Source organism: Hemitrygon akajei, chromosome 20 (assembly GCF_048418815.1).
Source record: "Hemitrygon akajei chromosome 20, sHemAka1.3, whole genome shotgun sequence".
Lineage (NCBI taxonomy): Eukaryota > Metazoa > Chordata > Chondrichthyes > Myliobatiformes > Dasyatidae > Hemitrygon > Hemitrygon akajei.
Window position 1 is genome coordinate 35821340 of NC_133143.1, and position 25955 is coordinate 35847294.

The following is a 25955-nucleotide window of genomic DNA, read 5'->3' on the forward strand; positions in this document are numbered from 1 at the left end:
TCATTGACCCTGTTATAGTTACAACTCTGCTGTATAAGCTGAGTATATTTGCAGCAAAAGAAATCTCAGGGTTGTAAGTGGTGGCATATCTGTACACCAATAATGAAGTTTACTATGAGTTGAGGACATAACCCATTCTTCCACCTGCCAGGTTAGTGATTGCTCTTCGGAGTCATAAGATATCAGATATGTAAAGAAGTGTAAGTGAAAACAAAGGTGGGGAAAGAGGACATAAAGGAAAGTCTGTAATTGAATGGAAAGAAGGGAAGGTTGATGACCAAAATAGATGATAAAAAAGAAAAAAAAAAGCTCAAATAAACAAAAATGTTTAAAAATTTTTATTTTATTGAGCTACAGTGCTGAATAGGTCCTTCCAGCCCTTCGAGCCGTGCCGATCAGCAATTTCCCCAATTTAATTCTAGCCTGACCACGGGCCAATTTACAATGACCAATTAGTCCACCAACCAGTACATCTTTGGATTTTGGGAGGAGACCAGAGCACCCGGAAGTGACCCACATGGTCACGGGGGGAAGGTACAAATTTCTTACAGACAGCGAGGGGAACTGAACTCGGCATTACTTACATTGCTTGTAGTGTAAAGCAATGAACTAGCCACTATGACACTGTGGCACCATTTTGATAGCTTTTGGGCGATGTGAAGAGGGAAGTTGACCTATCGCTAACATTAGCGTTCCAAAAGAATGGAAGCACTATTTATGATTTGAAATTGTTAGACACTGTGAATCCAGAAGACTGTAAAAGGCGTGATGGGAAGATGAGGTAGTATCCATCAATCTTGTGTTAAGTATTATTGGAACAGGGTTTGGGGCAGAGGGCAAAGTGGAAGTAAGGTGGTGAATTAAAATGACTAGTGACTTGTATTCACAGCATGCTCCTTAAGGAGTATTTAGAAGTGTTCCACAAGCCATTCATGTTTGATTTCTCCAATACAGGGGAAAACACTACACAGGATACTGAAGTGAAAGATCAAGTCTTCTGAAATAGATACTTGGGACATTGGATGTTGGGAAGAGAAAAGGAGGTACAATAACACACATGAAATGTCGGAGGGACAAAAACACCACACATGAAATGTTGGAGGAACTAAGCCGGTCAGGCAGCATCTATGGAAAGGAATAACGAGTCAAAGTTTCAGGCTGAGACCCTTCTTCAGGACGGTAAAGGAAGGTGGAAGAACTGAGAATAAGAATGTGGGGGTGGGGTAGTGGAAGGAGTACAAGCTAGAAGATAATAGATGAAGCCAGGTGAGGGGAAAGGTAGGTGGGTGAGAGAGAGGTAATGAAGTGAGAAGCTGGGAGACAATAGATGGAAAGGGTAAAGGTCTAAAGAAGAAGGAATTTGTTAGGACAGTCGAGTTGACCATGGGAGAAAGGGAAGGAGGAGGGAGGGGCATCAGAGGGACATAATGCACAGATGTGGAGAAGAGGAGGCAAGAGGGGAGCCAGAATTGGGAATGGAAGAAGAGAGAAGGGAGGAGTTCACAAAAACATCCAGTACTTTATAATGCAGCTAGGACATCAATGTGCTTGTCTCTCTGAATTTACTTGCAAACCTTTAATGCCAAAAGATGCAATCTGAACTCTTCTTCCTTTTAGTCATGCTTAAGATCTAACCATCCTCTCAAAACAACCTGAGGACATCTTTAACCAATTTCCAAACCATCTCATCTGTGCTCTATCAGCACTTCTGCTCCAGGTGTTCCCTGAATCAAATAGCTCTCAGCATGTTCCTAAATAAGTGAATATCTGCAGATGCTGGAAATCCAAGCAATACACACAAACTGCTGGAAGAACTCAGCAGGCCAGGCAGTATCTGTGGAAAAAAAGTACTGCCGAAGGGTCTTGGCCTGAAACGTCGACTGTGAGTCCTGCAGAAGGGTCTCAGTCTGAAGCATTGACTATACTTTTTTCCATAGATGTTGCCAGGCCTGCTGAGTATTTTGTGTGTTGCTCAGCATGTTCCTGATGAGATTCTGGGTGTCACACCATAACAATAAAAAGACTTCAAAGTATATGTACCAATCGTAGGGCAAATAATCAACCTACTTTACCCTCTGAGCATGACAAGAAACAGGTGTGTTTGCTAACCTAGTACAAATTTTATTTTGCAGATAAATTCCACTGCATCTCCCCCAGTCTTTGTTGCTATCGTCCAGCCCAGCCAGAATTTGAGGTCCTTTAACTTTTGCCTTTCGTCCGCTCTCAGCTCTGTATTATCTTCAGCTTTACTCTCCTCTTACTTACTTCACCCTAACGTTGGTGACCACATCTTCTGTTATCTTGGCACTGAATGAATGGGTAAATACTTGAAGGGAGAAAATATTCCAAAATCATAAAAACCACAAAGACAAAGTGGAGTGTGGGACGACTTGGGAGGCTTATTAAAAGAAACCTAGCTCACCTGCTTCCACCATCTGTTTTATATGATTCCAGGTGTAACACTAGAATGCCCTCCCAAATCAAATAAACAATTTTAAAAAAATTACATCGAAATTTCCACAAAAATTACTGTGCCACAGTATTTGCTGTGTTTGACAGTATTCTCTTGCATTTTTGTGCTTTTCGTTCTGGACTTCTACAAAAAATTTCAAATACAAGTTTCAACAAGATGTGTGCCTAATGTCAAATTTTCTACAATAATTTTTGACTGATGCAAGTGCCAGAGGGTTTGTATGTGTCAAAAATATGGCACACTTTTTCTAAAATCAGGACAGCTGCTATCTACTTTTATTATTTGCAGTTGAACTCTTCCTCTAACTTTCCAAAGTTAACAGACTGCTTAGGTTCAGTGTAATGAAAGGGATCTCTCCACACCTCAGCCCTCCCCCAACCCCAGCCTCCATCTGTTGCAATTATTACAAAAATAGTCCTCACTCCAGCCTGGCAAATGATATCTCAATTCTCCCTGCCCATCTAATTCCATCTGTTTGCATATCCCTGAAATCTTACACCTGACATTGGTGGTGACTTCTCATATCTAGGGCTTCAAAGTATCTCAGTCACACTGCTTTGCTCTTTCTTCATTGGACCAAACCCTCAAGAATCCAAAACTTGCATCCAAATAGAATTTAAACATGTGTAGAAAATATGAAAGGCTTCAAAATGACTGAGATATATTCTGGATGTCACCTTTTGGACATGTTCTAGACCACTCTGTACACTGGTTGAGGGATGTCATAGACACAGTTGTAGAAACCAAAAGATATAGGAGCGAAATTATGCCATTCAGCCCATTGAGTCTGCTCCATCTTTCAATCTTGGCTGATTTATTAATCCTCTCAACCTCATTCTCCGCCTGACTTCTCCCCGTAACCGTTAACACTAATCCAAGAACCTAACAACCTTTGGTGGAAATATACCCAATGATTTGGGCATCACAGCTATCTGTGGCAATGAATTCCATAGATTCAACACCCTCTGGGTAAAGAAATTCCTCCTCATCTCTGTACAAAAGTGATGTCCTTCTATTCTGAGGCTCTGTACCCTGGTCCCAGACTTTCTCCCTATTGGAAATATCCTCTTCATGTCCACTTTATCTAGAACATTTAATATTCTATTGGTTTTAATTAGATACCTTCTAAATTCCAGAGAGTTCAGGCCCTGAGCCAGCAAACACTTCTCAAATGTTAACCCTTTTATTCTGTGCAACGCACACAAAATGTTAGCAGAACTCAGAAGGCCAGGCAGGATCTATGGAAAAGAGTAAACTGTCAATGTTTTGGGCTGAGACCCTTTATCATGACTGGAAAAGAGCAAGAAGGTGGGGGGAAAGGAGGAAGTACAAGGTGGTAGGTGATCGGTGAAACCAGGAGAGTGGGAGGGCTGAAGTAAAGAACTGGGAAATTGATAGGTGAAAGAGATAGAGGCTGGAGAATGGGGAATCTGATAGGAGAGGGTAGAAGACCATGGAAGAAAGGGAAGGGGAAGGACCAGTAAGAAATATCTTACTGGTTAACATTGCAAATTTAGCTCTTTCGTATTGATTGCCCTGGCCACTTCCTGGCAGTACTATTTCACCAAAGTTGCTTGCTTTCATCTCTCAGACAAAACAGTAAATCAGTGAGATACAGAACAAATAAATAAAAGACCCATTGTTGTTCTCAAGATTCTCAAAGCTGTGGAGACAGTACGTTCCCAGATATACTTAATGCACAAGGCATCAAGTTCCTAATTCAGCTCTGAGTATAGGAGACACTCCTTGCACTGATTAATTTCAAATTAAAAGTAGGCTTTTATATACTATAGTTATATATACATTAGAAATTAATAACTTGATTTATTGATTGAATTGATTAGGTTAGAGGTGACAGTGTATGAAGTCTTGTGCTTTGTCGATTCATGTGCAGCAGACTGTAAACTTGCTGCCTTTCAGTGCAATTAGCTTGCCAGGGTGAGGGCTGAGAGAAGAAGAATCAGCGGTTATTTTCCAAATCTGGCTGCACATTACTTGTGTGGGAAAATGCGCCAATGTGTTCAGGTAATTTGAGGTGCTCCACGAGCCTTGTTTAAGCATGCTTTGTGTAATTGGAGCCAATTGTGTGAGGCATGTCTCTGTTCCTTTAAATTATTTTCCTTTTATTCTGAGATAACTAAAAACGTGAAATAAATGAAATCTTATTACTCAGCTCACGGTCCTTTTGTGTTCCAACTCAGTTATGGCTGATTTTTTCTTTTAGAAATAGCATTAGATTGTGAAACTTTCCAATTATTTTGTTTCTGATGAAAGACATTGATGAAATGAAAGGTCTAATTAAGTCAAGAATGAATGAGTGTCTCTTAATTCTGCATTTTTCCACTATAATCAAGTATAAAAGAAAATTTTGCCCATTAAGGAACTTTCTTTTCACACATTAATGCAAACATGTCTTATGAACATAGACAGTTCAGCACAGGGACAGGCCCTTCTGCCCATCACATCTTGTCTGACATGATACTAGTCTAACTAATCCCATCTGTCTGTGCGCAATCAATATACCATTGTAATCCACCTGCTCATATATATCTGTCTAAACACCTCTAAATGTTGCTCACATATCTGCTTCTACTACCTCCCCTGTCAGCACTTTGCTGGCACCTACCACTCTGAGTGTTTACAAAAAAATCTTGCCTCACTAGTCTCTTTTTACCTTTCCACTCTCACCTTAAACCAATGTTCTCTATCTTTTAATGTTTCCAACCTGGGGAAAAAACTGGACTATCTATCCTACTTATTCCACTCATAAGACAATGTACACTTTATGGAAGCTTGTCTCAAGAACCAAGGTACCATAAAGGCAGCTGGCAAAGACAAAGTGGTGCACAGGATCACTTGTGCAGACTGCAACAAGAACTATGTCGGCCAGACAGGAGATAGTCTCTCAGCTTGTTTAGGGAAACAGAAACTGGTGCTACCTGGGCATGATCTATTGTCACTGATCTTGATGCATGAAGGCCAAGAAGGACACCACTTTAACTGGGACACCATGGAGGTTCTGGTGCAGGCAAACACAAAGCAGGCATGAGAACTTTTGAGGCATGGTTCTCTTCTGATAACTCTATAAACAAACATATCGAAGTAGATGCCTCTATGAACCCTTAAGAGCCAGAGAAAAGCGGGCCAATAGATTTCAATTGTCATCTGAAGGGGTAGCCAATCAGGACCGAGGCAAGTGAATGGGGCCTACATAAATGCAAGAACTCACAGAGATGAACACTAATAACTGCACACTAAGGATGTCACCTCAACTGGAGATGAAACGGCTGCAGACTAACAGCCAAGCTCAATGAACACCGTAACATAAATTTTCCTCTTGCATTTGACCTCCTAAAATGACAACATCAATTATCCTGGTTAAATTCCATCTAACATGTCTCTGCCTAAATTTCTAACTGGTCTGTATCTTGCTGTATCGTTTGAGACAACAACCTTTCCCTCAATGTTAACAAGACAAAAGAACTGGTCATTGACTTCAGGGACAAGGGTTCACATTCTTCTGACAGAGTTAAGGGATTTAAGTTCCGTGGAGTGAACATCACCAATTGTCTGTTCTGGACCAACCATGTTGACATCACAGCCAAAAAAGCACACTAGCACCTCTACTTCCTCAGGAGGCTGAAGAAATTTGGCATGTCTCTGTTGCCCTTACCAATTTTTAGTTATGCACCATAGAAATGATCCTATCTGGATGCATTACGGCTTGTCATGGCAACTGCTGTGCACATGACCACAAGAAACAGCAGAGAGCTGTGAATGCAGCTCAACACAACATGGAAACCAACTTTCCCTCTGTGGACTCTGTCTACAATTCTCACTACTTCGGTAAAGCAGCCAGTATTGGACGCCAACCACTCCAGACATTCTCACTTCTGCCCTCTCCCATCAGGCAGAGGACGCAAAGCCGGAAAGGACACATAAACAGGCTCAGGGACAGCTTCTCCCCTGCTGTAATAAGACTATTAAATGATTCCCTAGTACAATAAAATGGATTCTTCACCTCACCTTGTTATGATCTTGCATTTTGTTGTTTACCTGCACTGCACTTTTCTGTAGCTGTCATATTTATTCCGCATTGTTATTGGACCATAAGACATAGGAGAAAACTAGGCCATTTGGCCCATTGGGTCTGCTCTGGCATTCTATCATGGCTGATGTATTATCCCTCTCAACCCCTTTTTCCTGCCCTCTCCCTGTACCCTTTGACGCCCTTACTAATCAAGGACCTATCAACCTCCGCTTCTAATATTCACGATGACTTGACCTCCACAGCTGTCTGTGGGAATGAATTCCACAGATTCACTACTCTCTGGCTAAAGAAATTCCTCTTCATATCTGTTCAAAATGATGTCCCTCTATTCTAGGCTGTGCCCTATGGTCCTAGACGCCCCCAATATAGGAAACATCACTTGATCTGGGCCTTACAATATTCAATAGGTTTCAATGAGATCCTTCTTCATTCTTCTAAACTCCAGTGATTACAGGTCCAGAGCTGTCAAATGTTCCTCATATGTTCACCCTTCCACTCTCAGAATCATTCTTGTGAATTTCCTCTGGACCACTCTAATGCCAGCACATTTTTTTTCGATGAAGGGTCTTCCTCTTGAAATCCTCTTGAAGTGAATGCTAATATTGCATTTGTCTTCCTTACCACAAACTCAATCTGTAAATTAACCTTTAGAGAATCTTGCACCAGGATTCACAGCCCCTTTGTACCTCTGATTTTTCAATTTTCTCTCCATTGAGAAAATATTCTATGCCGTTATTCCTTCTACAAAAGTGCATGACCATACTCTTCCCTACAATATATTCCATCTGCCACTTCTCTGCCCATTCTCTCAACCTGTAAGGTTTTGCAAGTCCTTCTGCAGAGTACCTGCTTCCTCAACACTACATGACCCTCCACCTATTTTCATATCATCCACAAACTTGGTCATAAAGTTATCAATTCTTTATTAAAATCATTGGCATATAATGTGAAAAGAAACGGTCCTAACACCGAACTCTGCACGATAGTTACCAACCAGAAAAGGCCACCTTTATTCCCACTCTTTGCCTCCTACCTGTCATCCAATCTTCTATCCATGCCAGTATCTTCCCTGTAATATATGGACTCTTTTCAAGATTGCTTAAAGTCATTTCCTGTATACAAGTGTAAAGGAGAATAAAATAATTGTTACTCCAGATGCAATGCAGGATAAATAAAAGCACAAAAGATAAAGAACACAATTTGGTGGTTGTCCATTGTATCTGGTAATGACAGGAAACGTGCAGGAGAGCTCTTAAAGTGGAAAAGCCATTGCACTGGGGCAGTTCCATTCTCTCAACCTCGAAAGTCCAGGTCCAGTGGTACGAACAAGCATCACAAACTGGGATCTTCCATGTTTTCAGTGGATGACCATGGTGTCTCCTGAGCCTTGTCATGCCCTTTGCTCTCCACGGTGCATAGCAGTTCCACCTTCCTGGCTGATCGATTTCATCCACCCAGTCTGCCGGAGCTGACTTTGCATGCTAGGACTGGCACATTCCTATCTCACCTGGGTAGGAGGCCACCTTTTGAAGAGGTGTCCTGGGGTGTGGCCACTGTTGCATGCAAACAGCTACTTGAAACCACAGGTGTGAGTTGTGTGTCAGGTGGGGACATAAGGTGAGTTAGCTTCTCTGGAATGGACACAACAAGCCCCTTCACCAGAGGTGCTACTCCAAAAAGAAGAACGCAATAATAATATTTAAAAAACCACAATAAATACAAATACATAATCAGAATCAGAATGCTTTGATAAGATAGCTTATATATATAGATTGATTTTATGTCAATCAAGTGACACCATCCTGTAGATAAGGTGACAGACAGGCAGCAATAAAGCAAAGCTTTACTGCTTGGGGTAAGTAACTGTTTTTCAGTCTGGTGGTCCTGGTCTGTCTCAAGTGCAGTAGCTTGTCAAAGGATTCCTGAAAATCCAAGTAAACACCATTCACTGACTCTTTTTTGTCTATCCTGTTTCTTATTTCCTCAAAGAATTCCAATCAATCTGTCAGGCAAGATTTCCCCTTCAGGGAACCCTGCTGAATTTTGGCCTATTTTATCATCTGCTCCAAGTACTCTAAAACATCATCCTCAAAAACAGATTCCAACAGCTCTCAAATTGAAATCCCCCACGAGTATTGTAACATTGCCATCTTTATCTCATTTTCTATCTTCCAGACCCTGGCTACTGTTGGAAGCCTCTATATAACTTCCATTAGGGCCTTTTTACCTTTACAGTTACTTAAATCTACCCAGAAGGAGTCTACATCTTCTGATCCTATGTCACTTCTTTCTAAGGATTTGATTTCATTATTTTACCAACAGAGGCACCCCACTTCCACTGCTTACCTGCCTACCCTTTTGATTCAGTGTGTATTCTTGGATGTTAAGCTCCCAACTCTGATCTTCTTTCAACTATGACACAGTAATGCCCACAATGTCATACCCACCAATCTCTAGCTGTGCTTACAAATTCAGCTACCTTATTCTGTATACTACATGAACTGATATATAATACCTTCAGTCCTGTATTCATCACCCTTTTTTGATTTTGCCCCATGTGACACTTCAACTCACCCCGCTGCCGACAATTTTGCCTTATCATCTGCCTGCCTTTCCTAGCAGTCTCGCCACACACCTCCAGCCACGGCCCTATCACTCTGGATCCCGTCCCCCCTGCCACTGTTTTTTATTCTCTCTGTCCTGTTAGAAATCTGTGATTGAAATTGGAGTAGAGTGCCTGCGTTGGGCATCAGGCATGCAGATGTTGTGGTTTGTTCACCAGAGCGGTTGATGAGAGCCCTGATTCTGTGGTAGGACTGACAGATGATACTAATATTGGTTTGCCTATCTTGCCAATGGATTTGATGGATGTTGCAGAAGCAGGTATTCTCCACTACATTTATTGTTGTTTGTCTAAATCTCCAAAGCATCAGGGTAGGTATCACTTCCAGCCCAATAGCTAAGCAGCTTGACATGGAATTGGGATATTGGTCTTTGAACACTCTCTCTCTCTCTGGCTGCTGGAACTAGGTGTGGATTTAGCCATTGATGTCTATCTTTGCTGACAGATGGTTCTATGTTGACTGGAGTCTGGGCCCTTAATTGTCTTGTGAAGGAAGCAGTGTTGTGTACTGGGAAAGAGCATGCTGAAGGACATTGATACTCCAGATGTTTAGTTCATGGCCCTTCTCTTACATGCTTCAATGAAATAATCAATGATAGTTTAAATTTAACTTCCAAGTGCAAGAATTTTCTGCATGTTTTGATCTTGATTTTTCTAAAAGCTATCTGCATTGCAGCAAGGACTTTAACTGGAGGTGAGGTGATGCTTTCAAACAAAACAGACCGGGAAGAAGTTCATGTTCATCAAGGCTTAATCAGGCAGAGAATGGGGACAAATTATTGACTGCCAAAATTGTAACATAATCCCTCTTAATTGAAGGAGCCAAAGACTTTCATGAGGTTGGAAAATATTGCGTGCAATGGTTTGTGCTGCTCCCTACATTTTCCTTGGATTCATTGTGTGGTGCAAATCATGTCTATTTTGCCCTGTTTATGAGCAGAATCTGCTTTGGGATTTTGGTTCCAAGTGGATGAGAAGAATTTTCTGAATGCTTTTCCTCTTAGCAGATAGTAAGGGCAAAATCTCACAACCCATTCTGCCCCTGCCCCCCCCCCCCCCCCACCCCAAGCAGCCCTACTGCTTCTATTTAACTGGAATTGTTAGTCTCTTTCCATGAGAATGACTATGATAATTTATCAATCTTCTAAACTTGAAGCAGGTTATACAGCACATGTCATTAATTTTTTTAGTCTTATTATACGTTTAAAATGTAACATTTGAAAATGCTTTGAGTACATTCTCTGAAGCCATCCCTTACAAATCAATGCAACTTTGGCCGAGACATATAAAGAAAATTGCTTCACATTGAAGAATGGATTTACTGCCTCATCTGATTAAACTTTAAATAATTCTAGTAACAATAGTAGTAGCATATATTTCAATGTATACACTCTCCAACCCGTCTAACACAATGCAATCTCTTGAGTGATACAGAAAGCAGATTAAAGGTGAATATCTACTTAGGAAAAAAGAACCTGAGAAATCCCTTTTCATCTCCCTTAAAAGATCAAAACTCTACTGACTGATGATATGCAGCAAACTCTGAGATAATTATAGAGTATGATTCTCGAAGATCTCATTAACGAGAAAACTAAAATAATGCAATCTTTGGCCAACTATGCCCTTCGGCAATACAATGTGGGATTCATTCGACAAAGAGGGGAAGCGATGTTGTAACTGTAAATGTTTATTATTACTGCATCATCAGGGATGTATAAAGAAAATTTGAATTCCCACTAAAGAATAATAGGGAATATTCTAGTTTTTCCTAGTTCTGATGAACAATCATTGACCTAAAAATATAGCTATGTTTTGGCATCAATTTGATCCATTTCTTTAAAATAATCATATTAAATGCAAAAATTTGAATACCTCTGCACATAAATATAGAATCTAGAAGCCTTGGCAATTTTTATACTACCAGGATGGCTGATATGGATAACTAGATAATCATTTTCTGTTCTGAGTCACAGGATTATGGCTTAGGTGCTATCCAAGAAATGTGCGTACAAACTTCAGTCTAATCCATTAATACAGAACTTAATGAATGCTGTCTTTTGGAGGAGATATTGAACTTGGCCCTTCATCTGTCATCAGCTTATTTAAAGATCTTGAGGTGCTGCATGAAGGAGAACAATGAAGTCTGTTTCTCTCTCCATGGGTGCAAAGTGACCTGATGAGAATTTCTAGTATTTTCTCTTTCTGTCTCATATTTCCAGTATCTGCAACATTCTACTTGCATTTCACTGCAAATAAATTCTCAACAGTGTTTAGCGGGCATTTAGCCCTCAGTCATGATTCTCAATTATTGTGCAAACAACAGAGGTACGAGGGGTGATTGATAAGTTCGTGAACTAAGGTAGAGGAGTCAACTTTAGAAAAGCTAACACATTTATTTTTCAACATAGTCCCCTCCTACATTTACACACTTAGTCCAGCGGTCGTGGAGCATACGGATCTTGGACCTCCAGAAAGTGTCCACAGCATGGGTGATTGATAAGTTCGTGGCCTAAGGTAGAAGGAGATGAGTTTTACAGCTCTTGTTACATGCACATGCATTTCAACTCTTTGAGTGATTATGCAGAAAGCCTGAAGTTAATAACTCATTAGGGCTGATTGATAAGTTCATGGCCTAAGGTAGAAGGAGATGAGTTATTAACCAAATTTTCTGCATAATCACTCAAAGAGTTGAACTGCATGTGCATGTAACAAGAGCTGTATAACTCATCTCCTTCTGCCTTAGGCCACAATCTTATCAATCACCCCTGATGTGGACACTTTCTGACGGTCCAACGTCCATGACCACTGGACTAAGTGTGTGTTACGTACCCCGTAACTGGGTCACTTACCAGCAAAGATAGAGAGGTCCGTTGAAGTCTCATGGTACTATTTTTAACAGTATTTATTGATAAAAATACACAAAAAAATAATATCAATGCAAACACACAGATAAGATACGTCGTCAATACTAAATCTAAAAGCGTGGGTATAATAATAATCAATAAGAAATAGCTCTATCGTTGTCTAGGGGATAATGTATTGTCCGATGGAAATATAAAAGTCACTTTAGTTCATTCCAGCTGCAGCTTTTGGGTTGGAGAGAAAGACGGGTTAAAACTTGCCCATTCCTTTTATGATGTCAATCTTTCGAGAGTCGTTGGGAGTTGATTTCCCCGTTGTTAGCTAAAAACCGTTCTTCCGTGGTAAAGGCCACCGATTCCGGGGCAAATGGAAACGGACGCACGTGGCCCTCCCACCGGCTTTCGCTATTACGGGATCGCTAGCGTTTCTTCTGGTGCGTCTGAGGGGCTGTTCCCACAGACCGTCTTTTTATCCTGACTCACAGGGTCTCAGATGTCAATCAGGTTGGGATGATGCAATCCCTCCACCAACCTCCCCCTCGGTTCATTGCCTGGGGCTTCGATACATCGTACAGGATGCAATACACAAGTCCGTCTCCAAGAGACAATAGCCGGTATCAATGGGTCCGCCTTTCGGAGGCCAGGACACATTCCAACTCTTTGTGGATTCTGCATGTCTTTCTCTCATTTCCTGGGTCTCCTGAACTGACTTAATAGTGATCTTGCGATTCTCACAAAGGAGGGGGCTACCCTGCACCTTTCGGCCCCTCAGAGCTGTGGCACATTCGTAACACCCCCTTTCTTCAAAGCGTTTTCACCAGCGGTGAAAATGAAGTAGTACAGTCTTACAGGATTTTAGAATCTAACACAATACAAAAGCTTTTCCTTTTCACTACAGAGTAATACAGTTATACATTCAATTCAGCATCTAGATGGTTACCGACTACAATTGTCACTTCCTTTAATATCTTAACATCTTGTACCCTACTAAAGTCTTATAGCATCAGACTCCAATTTAGTAACCACCTATTTTTTCCTTCAGCAAACAAAACTAAAGAGTTGTGATCTTAAGCTTACGTGTATACTACAAAAGTTCATGCAAATACTAATCGTTATGTTGCTTTCAAACTTAACAGGCAGGCTTCCATGGGGGTTGTTTTATTATTCACAGGCTTTGTCAAAATCCATTAAAACCGGTTTCTGCTATTTAAAAATGGCGTCCCCATTAACCCTCGTCTCTTTTCCGGTTAGTTCCCACATGGGGAGCTTGGGTACTCTGGCGAAATAGGCTTTCGCTCGCTTCTTTCATAGGAGTTATTTTATCAACACTGTGTCCCAAACTTAGACCATCTTCTGAATTTCCACCCAATTCTTTAATTTTATGCAAGTTGCTAGCTTTCTCTTCAGGACCCTTCAGGCTATTAGTTTTCAGTTCGAACTCTTTGTTCAAGCAGCATTTCAAATTCTGCCTTTTCACACCACACTCTGGAATAACAATAGCATGGGGGGCCCCGTCATCTTCCAACTCAACCTGTAAGTGATCCGCAGGTTTTAAATTTTCTTCATTCGATTTGGGAACTACATATTTCCCGTTTTCTTCAATGATAATATTCATCTCCCCACTTTGGATCTCCACATTAACTTTTAACACAACTTCGAGCACAAACACCTGGGAACTCTCACTTCCCACTATTACCAAGGTTAACCCTTTCTTCGCTGAACTAAGTCTATCTGACCCACAAGGACTGCCTTCCTTGTCAACTGAATCAAATACCTCAGACTTTTTCTGAGCTTCATTACTAGGTTCAGTACCACGTGCATCCACATCTTGGACACACTCCAACGGGACATTTGCCTCTTCCAGGTTTTCAATACCCGTCCCCAGTCCAAACTCTAAATTTCCCTGATTCTCCCAGCTACTCTCTGGGCAACTCCCTTCCGGAGTAAACTCAACCCCGCGGGCTGAAACAACCTCATCTGCCAACCCAGCAGACTTCTTCAAGGTAAAGGCACCCTTTTCATCTAGGACTGCCCTCATTTCATTATTGGGAACACCTTTAGAACTTTCAACTTCTTCAAACAGTTCTGCCAAACCAGACAGATCATCCATGTCCAACTCTGGACCTTTTAACAGCTCTATCTGTTTCTCATCTTTATCTCCTGCCTCTAGAACTTTTCTCCTCGCTAAGGGAAGGTCCACCTCCTCTCCCTTACTCTCTTTCACTTTACTACTCTTCGTTTTACCACCCTCTAAACCCTCGTGGTACAGGGTCGGTAAAAACGTCTCGGCCAAATCGATACTGGCCAGATTTAAACTGCTCTCGTTCTCAGCTGCCTTTCTTGACATGCTGTGAGTAACTGCGTATGCGGGATAGATCTTGGACGCTAGGGGCAGGGCTGCAACGCTCACCGGCTGGCTCGTCAGCGTCATTGCTGACCAAACCTTACCATCGGCTAAATCGTTACCCAGAAGGACGTCTGCGTCAGTTCTCGGGAATTCTGATCGCACCCCCATTTCAACTGGTCCAGAGACTAGCTCACAATTCATAATGACCCTATGCAAGGGCACCATTTCCGTCCCTTTGCCTATTCCTTTCACAGCTACCATTCCCGTCTTGCAACCAAAATCTAGTACCTTACTGCTGATCAATGATAGTTCAGCCCCCGTGTCTCTCCAGATCCGTACTGGAACTGGGGTGCCTCCCTCCCTCACAGACACGGTTCCGTTTGACATACAAGTCTCAGACCCTTCTCGTACTCTGTCTACCCGGGGCTCTCTTGTCGATTTACTGATTACCACGGCACATCCAATATAACTCGGAGTCCTGCCATGTGCAGAAGTTCGCTGATGACACGGCCATAGTGGGGTGTGTCAGGAATGGACAGGAGGAGGAGTATAGGAAACTGATACAGGACTTTGTGATATGGTGCAACTCAAACTACCTGCGTCTCAATATCACCAAGACCAAGGAGATGGTGGTGGACTTTAGGAGATCTAGGCCTCATATGGAGCCAGTGATCATTAATGGAGAATGTGTGGAGCAGGTTAAGACCTACAAGTATCTGGGAGTACAGATAGACGAGAAGCTAGACTGGACTGCCAACACAGATGCCTTGTGCAGGAAGGCACAGAGTCGACTGTACTTCCTAAGAAGGTTGGCGTCATTCAATGTCTGTAGTGAGATGCTGAAGATGTTCTATAGGTCAGTTGTGGAGAGCGCCCTCTTCTTTGTGGTGGCGTGTTGGGGAGGAAGCATTAAGAAGAGGGACGCCTCACGTCTTAATAAGCTGGTAAGGAAGGCGGGCTCTGTCGTGGGCAAAGTACTGGAGAGTTTAACATCGGTAGCTGAGCGAAGGGCGCTGAGTAGGCTACGGTCAATTATGGATAACTCTGAACATCCTCTACATAGCACCATCCAGAGACAGAGAAGCAGTTTCAGCGACAGGTTACTATCGATGCAATGCTCCTCAGACAGGATGAAGAGGTCAATACTCCCCAATGCCATTAGGCTTTACAATTCTACCGCCAGGACTTAAGAACTTTTTAAAAGCTATTATTAATGCTTTTTGAGATAGTGATTTAGATGCATATCATAGTTTTTTACTGAGTTAAGTATTGTATGTAATTAGTTTTGCTACAACAAGTGTATGGGACATTGGAAAAAAAGTTGAATTTCCCCATGGGGATGAATAAAGTATCTATCTATCTATCTATCTGATAGGGACTGCTGCTTTCCCTTTTCCTGTCTCTTTCTTCGGAGCAAAGCACCTAGATGCAATATGCCCCCCCTTTCCACAATTAAAACAGGTCAAGCCTGGAAATCTCTGGCCGTCTTGCCTTTCCCCCTCCATCTTACCACTAGCTCCCGGCGTGATCTCTGCCTCAGTCGGCGGGCTTTCTCTACCGTTCCCACGGTCTCTCTGGGAACTTTTATTCGAGGAAAACTTTGTCTTGTGGGTTAGGGCATATTCATCTGCGAACCTAGCAAATTCTGAGATGGATTTATTCGGCTTCTCATTCAAATACATCCGGATATCCTCCGAAACACAACCTTTAAATTCCTCAATCAGAATTAACTCCCTGAGACGCCAATAATCCTCTTCCACTATCTCTGCGGTGCACCAACGGTCCAAGAGCACACCCTTCTCATAGGCAAACTCGGTATACGTCTGATTCTACCCTTTCTTTAAATTTCTGAACTTTTGTCTATACGCTTCAGGTACTAACTCATAACTCCGGAGAATGGCCGCCTTTATTTTGTCATAACTCTCCTCTGCTTCCTCCTCCATGGACAACACCGTATATGCCCGCTGTGCCTTCCCTTTTAACACACTTTGTAACAACGCCACCCACTGTTCTCTGGGCCACTTCTGATTCACTGCCACCTTTTCAAAAAGCAAGAAATAACTATCGTCATCCGTCTCCTCGAACGGAGGTACTAACCTCAACTCACGACTAACATTAACCCGCTCCTCTCAGTCTGACCCCTGAACCCATTGCTCTTGCCTTAACTTCTCCATCTCCAAGTCAAGTTTCCTCTGTTTCTCTGCCTCCCTCTCCTTCTTGGCCCTTTCTTTCTCCTTCTCAGCTGCTTCCAGCTGCTTTAACTGAATTTCGTGCTCTCTTTGTTTCTCAGCTCTTTCCTGCTCCCGTTTCACCTCTAACTCCTTTAGCTGGAGCGCATGCTCCCTCTCTCTCTTGGCTCTTTCATTCTCCTTCTCAGCTGCTTCCAGCTGTTTTAACTTAATTGCATGTTCCAACCTTAATTTCTCCAACTCTAACTGAGCCGTCCCACTAGCTGGTACCTTTTCAGAGATATTTTCCAATACCTCAGCTGCAAACACATTCTTCCCAATATAATACTGAGTTATTGCCCTTCGCACCTCCCGCTTTTTCATTGACAACCTCACCTCTGCGAGGTTTAACCCCTTTGCCAAATTTATCAAGTCTGATTTGGTGGCCGCCTTTAGCGCCTCCAGAGTCGGGTTTTCTATAAATTCACCCACGTCCATCTTTGCTGGTTTCCCGTCTGGCTACCCGCGTAACCAGATCCAAGTTTGGACTTACAAGCCCGATTCACTGGCCTCCCAATTTGGTGTCAAATCCTGGACGAGGCCCCGATTGTTACGTACCCCGTAACTGGGTCACTTACCAGCAAAGATAGAGAGGTCCGTTGAAGTCTCATGGTACTATTTTTAACATTATTTATTGATAAAAATACACAAAAAAAAAATCAATGCAAACACACAGATAAGATACGTCGTCAATACTAAATCTAAAAGTGCGGGTATAATAATAATCAATAAGAAATAGCTCTATCGTTGTCTAGGGGATAATGTATTGTCCGATGGAAATATAAAAGTCACTTTAGTTCATTCCAGCTGCAGCTTTTGGGTTGGAGAGAAAGACGGGTTAAAACTTGCCCATTCCTTTTATGATGTCAACCCTTCGAGAGTTGTTGGGAGTTGATTTCCCCATTGTTAGCTAAAAACCATTCTTCCGTGGTAAAGGCTACCGATTCCGGGGCAAATGGAAACGGACGCACGTGGCCCTCCCACCGGCTTTCGCTATTACGGGATCGCTAGCGTTTCTTCTGGTGCGTCTGAGGGGCTGTTCCCACAGACCCTCTTTTTATCCTGACTCACAGGGTCTCAGATGTTAATCAGGTTGGGATGATGCAATCCCTCCACCAACCTCCCCCTCAGTTCATTGGGGCTTCGATGCATCGTACAGGATGCAATACACAAGTCCGTCTCCAAGAGACAATAGCCGGTATCAATGGGTCCGCCTTTCGGAGGCCAGGACACATTCCAACTCTTTGTGGATTCTGCATGTCTTTCTCTCATTTCCTGTGTCTCCTGAACTGACTTTATAGTGATCTTGCGATTCTCACAAAGGAGGGGGCTACCCTGCACCCTTCGGCCCCTCAGAGCTGTGGCACATTAATAACGTGTAAATGTAGGAGTGGACTATGTTGAAAAATAAATGTGCTAGGTTTTCTAAAATTGACTCCTTCTACCTTAGGCCACAAACTTATCAATCACCGCTCGTATTTTTATTTCCCTCAATGAACTCCTAAAACAAATGTTTTGGTTACAGTGCTCATTGCTGGTGTTGGGCTATGGAGAGCTTGTCACCTTAGAATACCTTAAAGTCCTTTCTTTACTATTTTAATATCTTTCTCCTTACATTAGAATAGTAAATGAATTTCGGAGAACTTAGGCTGTAGATCACTTTGAGATAAACTAAGTTCATGAAAAGCTCTATATAAATGCAAATACTGTTTTTAACATCAGAAGAGTGTGTAACTGTTAAAAGCCAATTTCACTTAGCAGCTTAAATAGTCTCCAGGGAAGGGACAATGTATTCTATTTATGGATATTTTCAGCTAGAGTGACTTGGATAAAACGATCTAATTTTAAAATCATCTATTTGTTGTTAATATATGCATGTTTTATAAATCTATATAATTTGCTAGTTAGTGCTGGAACTTTAAGATTACAGTCAGGTGACACCTAAATGCTGTGTTATCATTTTCAGAGCCAAGTTTCGTAATGTGCCTTATAAATGTAGACTGCAGGCTGTAAATCTTTCTCAGCTGTGTTCCCTTTGGCAAGTTTTGAGACACCTCGAGTGTTAATGCAAGTCTTTAATTTGCTCGTAAGCCTCCAAATTAAAGGGTTTCTCTTGAAGACCAGCTGTTGCCTTTCTGCTGCCACCTCCTCAGTTTTTATCATTTTCCTTTCCCACCAAGATACAAATGACTTTTTCTCATGGAGTAAACTACAGTGGACATCTGATTGGCTGAAACAGGGGTGAGAGGCATTTTGGCTCTCTCACAGTTTTCCAATTTCTTGACTTGAAGATTTATTTTTATTTTATCTCCACTCCTGATATCCCTGATGACTGGAGAATGCAGTACCAAAACATCTACAATGACCTCATGTCCCATATGGTGCTCCTGTATGTCAGGAGTTCAGAGCAAATCTCCTTCTGAACTCTGGCTCTTGTACTTCAACCTGAAACTTTAATTGGGTTTTTTTTCTGTACACAGATGCTGCCAAATTGCTGACTGTTTCCAGAATTATCTGCACTTTTTATTTCGGATTTCCAGGATTTGCAGTGTTTAGAATTTCCCTTCTGAGCCCACTGGGTTCTCCCGGTTATGACTCACAGTTCAGGGTACTAAGCTGTTGATGTTTACTATACAGGAAGAGGCCACTGTCCAAATTGTTTAAAGTGTAAACAAATGGACTAATCTTATGATGTTAAAATCAAATAAATACAGATGCTGAAAATCTGAAATATAAGCAGAAATTGTTGGATGCATTCATAAAATCAGGCAGCATCAGTGCAAAGATGCACAGAGTTGTGTTTTGGGTTAGAGACCCATCACTGGACATGCCTGCAGGGTGGCTCTTAATGAAAACTAACAGGTATTGATGAACGTCAGCCCAAAAAGACAGTCAAGCCTAAGAAGGAGAAACAGAGAAGAATTAAGAGATGAGTTGTGGTGCTTTGTACAAAACCTACAGGGAATCTATTATGAAGTACACAAAGGATTTTATAATTCTGTAGGCTTCACATGCTTTAATAGCAGTCCTACATTGTTAAAGTAACATTTATTGTCTTAAGTGAGAAGCAGTAAGACTATAGAGTACCAAGCAACACACACAAAATGCTGGTGGAACGCAACAGGCCAGGCAACATCTTTAGGAAGAAGCACAGTCGACATTTAAGCTTAATCTCTCCCCCTCCTGTCTTCTCCTATCATTTCGGTTTTCCCCCTCCCACTTTCAAATCTCTTACTATCTTTTCTTTCAGTTAGTCCTGACGAAGGGTCACGGCCAGAAACGTCGACTGTGCTTCTTCCTATAGATGCTGCCTGGCCTGCTGTGTTCCACCAGCATTTTGAGTGTGTTGCTTGAATTTCCAGCATCTGCAGATTTCCTCGTGTTTGCGAGACTATAGAGTACAATGCATGATAATCTGATATCTGATTGTTTGGAGAACTTGTAGTTCTTCATGCAGCCTACTTAGCCTACTCAGTTTTGGTTGAAGTATTATCTGCAGATCTTGAGGTCATCTGCGTACTGCTTATTTATTTATTTAATTTATTGAAATCTAGGGTGGAATAGGCCCTTCTGGTACCTCGAGCCCCGCCGCCCAGCAATCCCCGGATTTAATCCTAGCCTAATCATGGGATGATTTACAATGACGAATTAAACAACCAACTGGTAAGTCTTTGTACAGTGGGAGGAAATTGGATCACCTGATGGAAGCCCTTGCTGTCACGGGGAGAACGTACAAGCTCCTTACTGGAAGTGTCTAGGGGTTGATATGCAGCCATGGACCAAGCTAAAACATAGAAGACGTATCTCATTGGGTTCTGTTCTCTGCATTCCCTTTAAACTCACTGGGTTCAATAGAAAGTTCATCTAACTGCATACAATATTAAAAAAGTATAGTAAAAATATGTTGAGGCAAGAGGAGTAAACCTGACAGTCCAGCACTACCATCATCCTGAGAATGCTGGATTGTTACATTTCAGTGTAGTATGTAAAGCTTGCATTCTTTGTTATGAAAGGCTACTCAAATTTATGAAATATAATTAAGGCTGGATAATATATAGAGAAAGACAGTCCTACTTATGTGATAAAGTGGCTGTCTTGTTTTGTGCATTTGTTGCAAGGAATGATTGACTATCATGGTAAGTTACTCAAAAACTTCCCCACCTGACCCATTGCTCGCTCCAACCCTGCATTTCTACTCCACAAGGATAAAAGTGAGGTGTATCAGTTCAGTGCCTTCAATACATTTTCTTTTAAAATGCTGTTTGAATAAGGAAGAATAAGACACCAATCATTTGGGAAGATCCCAGACAGAGCTCTTTTAAATAAATTAAAAGCAAACATGGAGCTTTAATGAGGGAGGTATTCAAAAGCTGAGTCAAATTATAATTTATATACCATTCTTCATAATCTTGGCAATCTCAATGTGTTTTGAAATCAATGGTATTTTCAGTGTGAAATCAGTTCTCCAACGTAGGAGGCATAGATGCTCAAAGAAAGCTTCTAAGTGAGATAAAGAAACAAATGATAATTTGTTTATTCTCAACTTGAGGGAATGAAAAATACTGGAAGTTGGAGAAATCAATGTTCATGCCAGCAGGTTGGGGCTACTTAGACAGAATATGAGGTGTTGCTCCTCCAACCTGAGAGTGTCAGAACGGGAATGAGGATAGGGATTGAAATGGTCGGCTACCGGGAAAAAGTTGCCTATATGTGGATGGAGTCCTGGTGCTCAACAAAGCCGCTCCGAATCTTCGTCGGGTCTCACCAATGTAGAGGAGGCTGCATCGGGTAGAATACACGACCCCTACAGTCTCACAGGTGAAATGTTGCCTCACCTGGAAAGACTGTTTGGGGCCCTGAATGGAGGTGAGGAGGGAAGTGAATGGGCAGGTGTAGTGCTTCTGCTGCTTGCAGGGATAACTGCCAGTGGGGTTGGATGAATTGGGAAGGGATTCGAGAAGGGAGCAAACCCGTGGAAAGCTGAGAGTGGGGAGGAGGTAAAGATGTGCTTGGTGGTGGGTCCAATTGAAGGTGGCAGAACTTGTAGAGAATGATGTGTTGGATGCGGAGGCTCATGAGGTGGTAGGTGAGGACAAGAGGAACTTCATCCTTGTTAAGGCAGCAGGAAGATGGGGTGAGCAGTGATGTCTGGGAAATGGAGGAGATGCGGGTGAGGGCAGAGTCAAAAAGAGTCTCTTTCCTAACTGAAGAAATATCATTTCATCTCATTTTTAGGTGGCTGACCATTTGTCCTCTGTTTGTGACCTGTATGTCTGGGGTCAACAGACAAAGGAACACCCTCTCAACACCTTTCCCTTCCATTCTTGGCTGTTTTAATAAGATCACTTTTATTCTTTAAATCTCCAGTAAGAATGGACCAATTTTTAACAATCCCTCCTTGTTGGTTCACTTTCACTTAAGAGATAATCCACTGAAACTTTATCCCACTGCTTCTAAACCAAATATACATTTCTGAAATACGTGTGTCCTTTCTGAAGCAAGGAAACCAAAACAATGAGCTCCAGGTGCAGTTTCACAACATTCCTTTATGAATACAGCAGCACTTTCATGTGGAATTCCCTTTGCAATTATAGCTAGCATGTTATTTGCCATTGCAGTTGCATCAGTGATGTTAAACATCTGTGAGTCTTCCTGATATCTACTTCCCCCCCCCCCAGATTCTTTGACTTAGTAATTTTAATTATTATAGCAAATCTGTTTTTGCAATTTTTCCAATGAAATGGATAAATTCACACTACTTCACATTTCTATAGCATCTGTTCTTATAAAATCATCCTTACCCTTCCTCTTCTTGCAGCTTAATATTCAACCTAATTCTATATCATGAGCAAAATATAGATAGGCTGCATTTTCTTCCTTATACAGGACATTCACTATAGCATCCTCACAAATTTATTGTTAATTTATTTATGAAAGCACAAGGCTGGTTGTTATGAGTTCCATCTTTCAGAGCAGCATCCTTATGAAATATTTAGCTTCCATGTCTTTTCTCCCGGGATTAAAAAAATGCTGTTTTCTAAATCTGATTGCAATTCAGAATTTGTCCTGAACTCACAATGAAGTAGTAGATGGGAATTGGGTTGCAAGAGCTTCACAAGAACCAAATTTTGGTATATAATGTGCAGCTGCTGCTATAATATGCATTTTTAATGCTGTAGACTGTGGATGAATTTCCAGGCGAATAATGCCTGTTTAATAAGTAATTACCATACTCCGCCATCTGCTTCAATTAAAGGGTGCAGATTTGGCAGATTTTACTCTTTGAAATTTTTCAGCACTTCCATTGTTGGATGAATGAATATTTTCCAAAGTAAATCCAAACAACTGTATTCAGTTGCTAGTGCCAAACTATCTGAAGAAACTGACAACATGAAAGACACACCTGCTTTTGTTTCGCTGTATGGCTTTCACAATGCTGATGAAAATACCACCACACTATTCTGATTTTATATAGAATTACAGAGACGTGTAGCATCTTATAGAATTACAATGATTTGGATTTTGTCCAGCAGTAAGACAACAATTTTGTATGATATTGTTCTTACCTGTATGACCTTAGTTTATATTTCACCCAGCATGAACTGTAAAAGGAGTTTCACTGCAAAAGTAGAAGGTAATTATAGGGTTCATCCGACACAGGTGCAGAAGGAGAATGTATGGAACTGCTAAGAATTTTTCTCTGAGGCGAGGGTGTCTACTTTCATTGAGTTAGGACATGTGTTCGGAGTTAACAACAGTTCAGTCACTGTACTTGCAAAGATGCAGTTGAGAAGGTTGAACAATAATTTCTTTCAAAAGTAGCTGCTGTTATTTGAGAGGACCCACAAACATGCCATGTAGAGCAACTGATGTTTGGTCTTCCTTTCTTGAGGGATGGTAAGTGTGGAGTTCTTCACAGCAACCTTTGATGAGATGTTTGTTTGCAGCTGAAATGTATTATTTGCTGTTTGCCTATTCCTTATTGTCGGTCAGTAGAGTTAAACTGCTTTTTGATCATCCATATATTATGTCTAACATTGTGTAGAAGCAGGAATACATCTGTTGCTTTGCTATTATGAGACTCCCAGCTAACAGAAGGATGACTGTGTATGGGAGCTTATAACGGGCATGTTCACTGCATTCCCTGGAATGTATCTTCTCTCAGCTGAGGAGTGAGTGGGATCCTGCTTGAGATAATATTAAGGAAATTGATCAACAATATTCCTTTCACATTTGCAATGCACCCATTGTTACTCTGCAGTTGATGGATGCAGACAAGATATTGCTAAAGAAAGATTGTTGTCAACTAGAGTAAGGGAGCTTTGTTGGCAGTCTCTTTCTGGACCCTTATGACAACTGTAAGCTAATTGACATTGAGCCCATTTGATTTATGTTTAACCAATTTCCTTAGTTAATATTTCTCCTTGCCATCTCTGTTCATGGCTCTGACTCCTTGTCTGGGTATAAGAGTGTCAACCACATAAGCTTAGAAATACATAGTCTGAAGGCCAAGTCTGCTTAGAGTAACTTGCATTGGGTTTGTTTCTTTTAGAATCTGATTTACTTTTCTGAATGCCTCAAGATGAAATGTTATTACTTCTTTAATCAGAGGTCACTTAATTTTTTTAAATTGCTAATTTCAACATGTAATAATAACACGTAATCAACATGTGGGGAGAGAAATATAGGACTCCAGTGAACCATTTGCTCTCTTGTCTAGTTGGATATTTTGATCCAAAAATTGGGGCAGGTCTCTTTAGTGACCCTTGGAAATATTTTGAGTGTGAACCTCTTGTTCTTAATTTTCTTCATAAGACTTAACAGGGCTGGCACACACGGACTGCAAGGTTCTTGAATAGTTGTTGGGACCTCAAACTCTTGTTACTAACGTCCCTCCTTGAGTCTAATCTTGCTGAATTCAAATGTCATACGGTGACTATCCTGCTCAACTGTGACCTATTGACTGGCTGTTGACCAGGGAAGAAACAGCTGGTTTATGCATCTCAGCCAATGGCATATAAGCCAACTGTGACCTCGTGGGGAGTTAATCAATAATTGAAGTATGATGGTGCCTAATATCTGAGCAGGTAAATACAGTCAACATGACACAATGCAGCTGACTACTTAAACCCAACTGCAATGGCAATTACCTTTAATAACACACGGATATTTTTATCATGGAACAAGTGAGCCAAGTTGACCATGCATTCTCTGGAGCCACTGCTATTGAGGTGATCTGTGTCTTTGGTTCAAGCCTTATTTCCATTTTCTTCAATGCATTCACACAGTAATCTTATATTAGTCTTCCTCTAGGGCTGCTTGCTGTTTCACAGTTGGTCATGTGTTTGTTCATGTTTATGCCATGATGTTTCTCAGACAGTGAGATTGGCACTGAAAGAAAACAGTGCCATATGGCTTCAGCTAAGCTTCACAAGAAGCTGCTCTTCATCTCTGCATTGGCCCAGCAGATATGGATCCTGTGTAAGACCGAAAATATCAACCACATGTTCCAGAATCAAAACTGAACTGGGAATGGGAAGTTTGAGAAGAAGTTATTTTCCTAACACTCACTTAAAATTTGTGGTTTTGTTGGTGGAAAGGGAAGTTGTCCTAGGAGCACTAATTTATAAAGCTATTTCTTTCATCTTTAAGGTTAGTTGGGTCAAATCACTTTCTTCATATCTAATACATTTCATTGATACCTCTACTGACTGCTGAGATATTAAGTTCAATATGCAGAATGGAATTGGACACGCCAACCTAAAAGAGTGATTCCTTATACAGCTAATTTATCCAGTTTCTACAAGAGAGAGGCCAAGTAAGTTTTGTGAAGTAAGGCAAAAGTAAGTTTGGGATATATTCCTAATTATCACAGGCTACATTTCACTGGCTGTAACAAACGCTGGGAACCGCTGAGACTAGGAAATGGGTTGGGCAATTGCACATCTGTTATCTGGATGGTTCCTGCAGGAGGAGTCAATCAAATTTTAGATTGCTTCCTGAAGTTATTCAGGGCCGTACACCTGGATATGCTGCTGGTGTGCCCATTGAACCAGCCAGTGGAGAAGGGGAGAGGAACAATGCAAGGTCACTCAACACACAGATCTGTGAATTAATGCTCAATACTCTAATCACCTCCAGAACTGGACATAACCAATGCAGATCTCTGTTCAATAACCAAGTTTGGGGCAAGCATGTAATTATCCCTTGCATCAGTTCCATGTGTCTCTAGTTGCGTCTGTTTTTCTCTTGAAGGTGTTCATACACAATATCATAGTAATTTATGATTTTGTATTGGCAGGATGCCTTGTGTTTAAATAAAGACTGATATCTGTCTGGTGCAATCAGTAGTTTGTGTGTTTGCTTTACTTT

General features: G+C 41.4%; 1 protein-coding gene across 2 annotated transcripts in view; it reads left to right on the forward strand.

The window, feature by feature from the left end:
- Nucleotides 1-25955, forward strand: part of plekhg4b (pleckstrin homology domain containing, family G (with RhoGef domain) member 4B) — a 300679-nt gene that overhangs the window by 46697 nt on the left and 228027 nt on the right. The window contains exon 2 of one of the 2 annotated variants that reach the window (XM_073024173.1): nucleotides 20138-20246. The exons of the other annotated variant lie outside the window; for it this stretch is intronic. Coding sequence (XP_072880274.1) covers nucleotides 20214-20246 — 33 coding nt within the window. The 5' untranslated portion in view covers nucleotides 20138-20213. The remainder of the gene's footprint in view (nucleotides 1-20137; nucleotides 20247-25955) is intronic. 2 annotated transcript variants of the gene reach the window in all.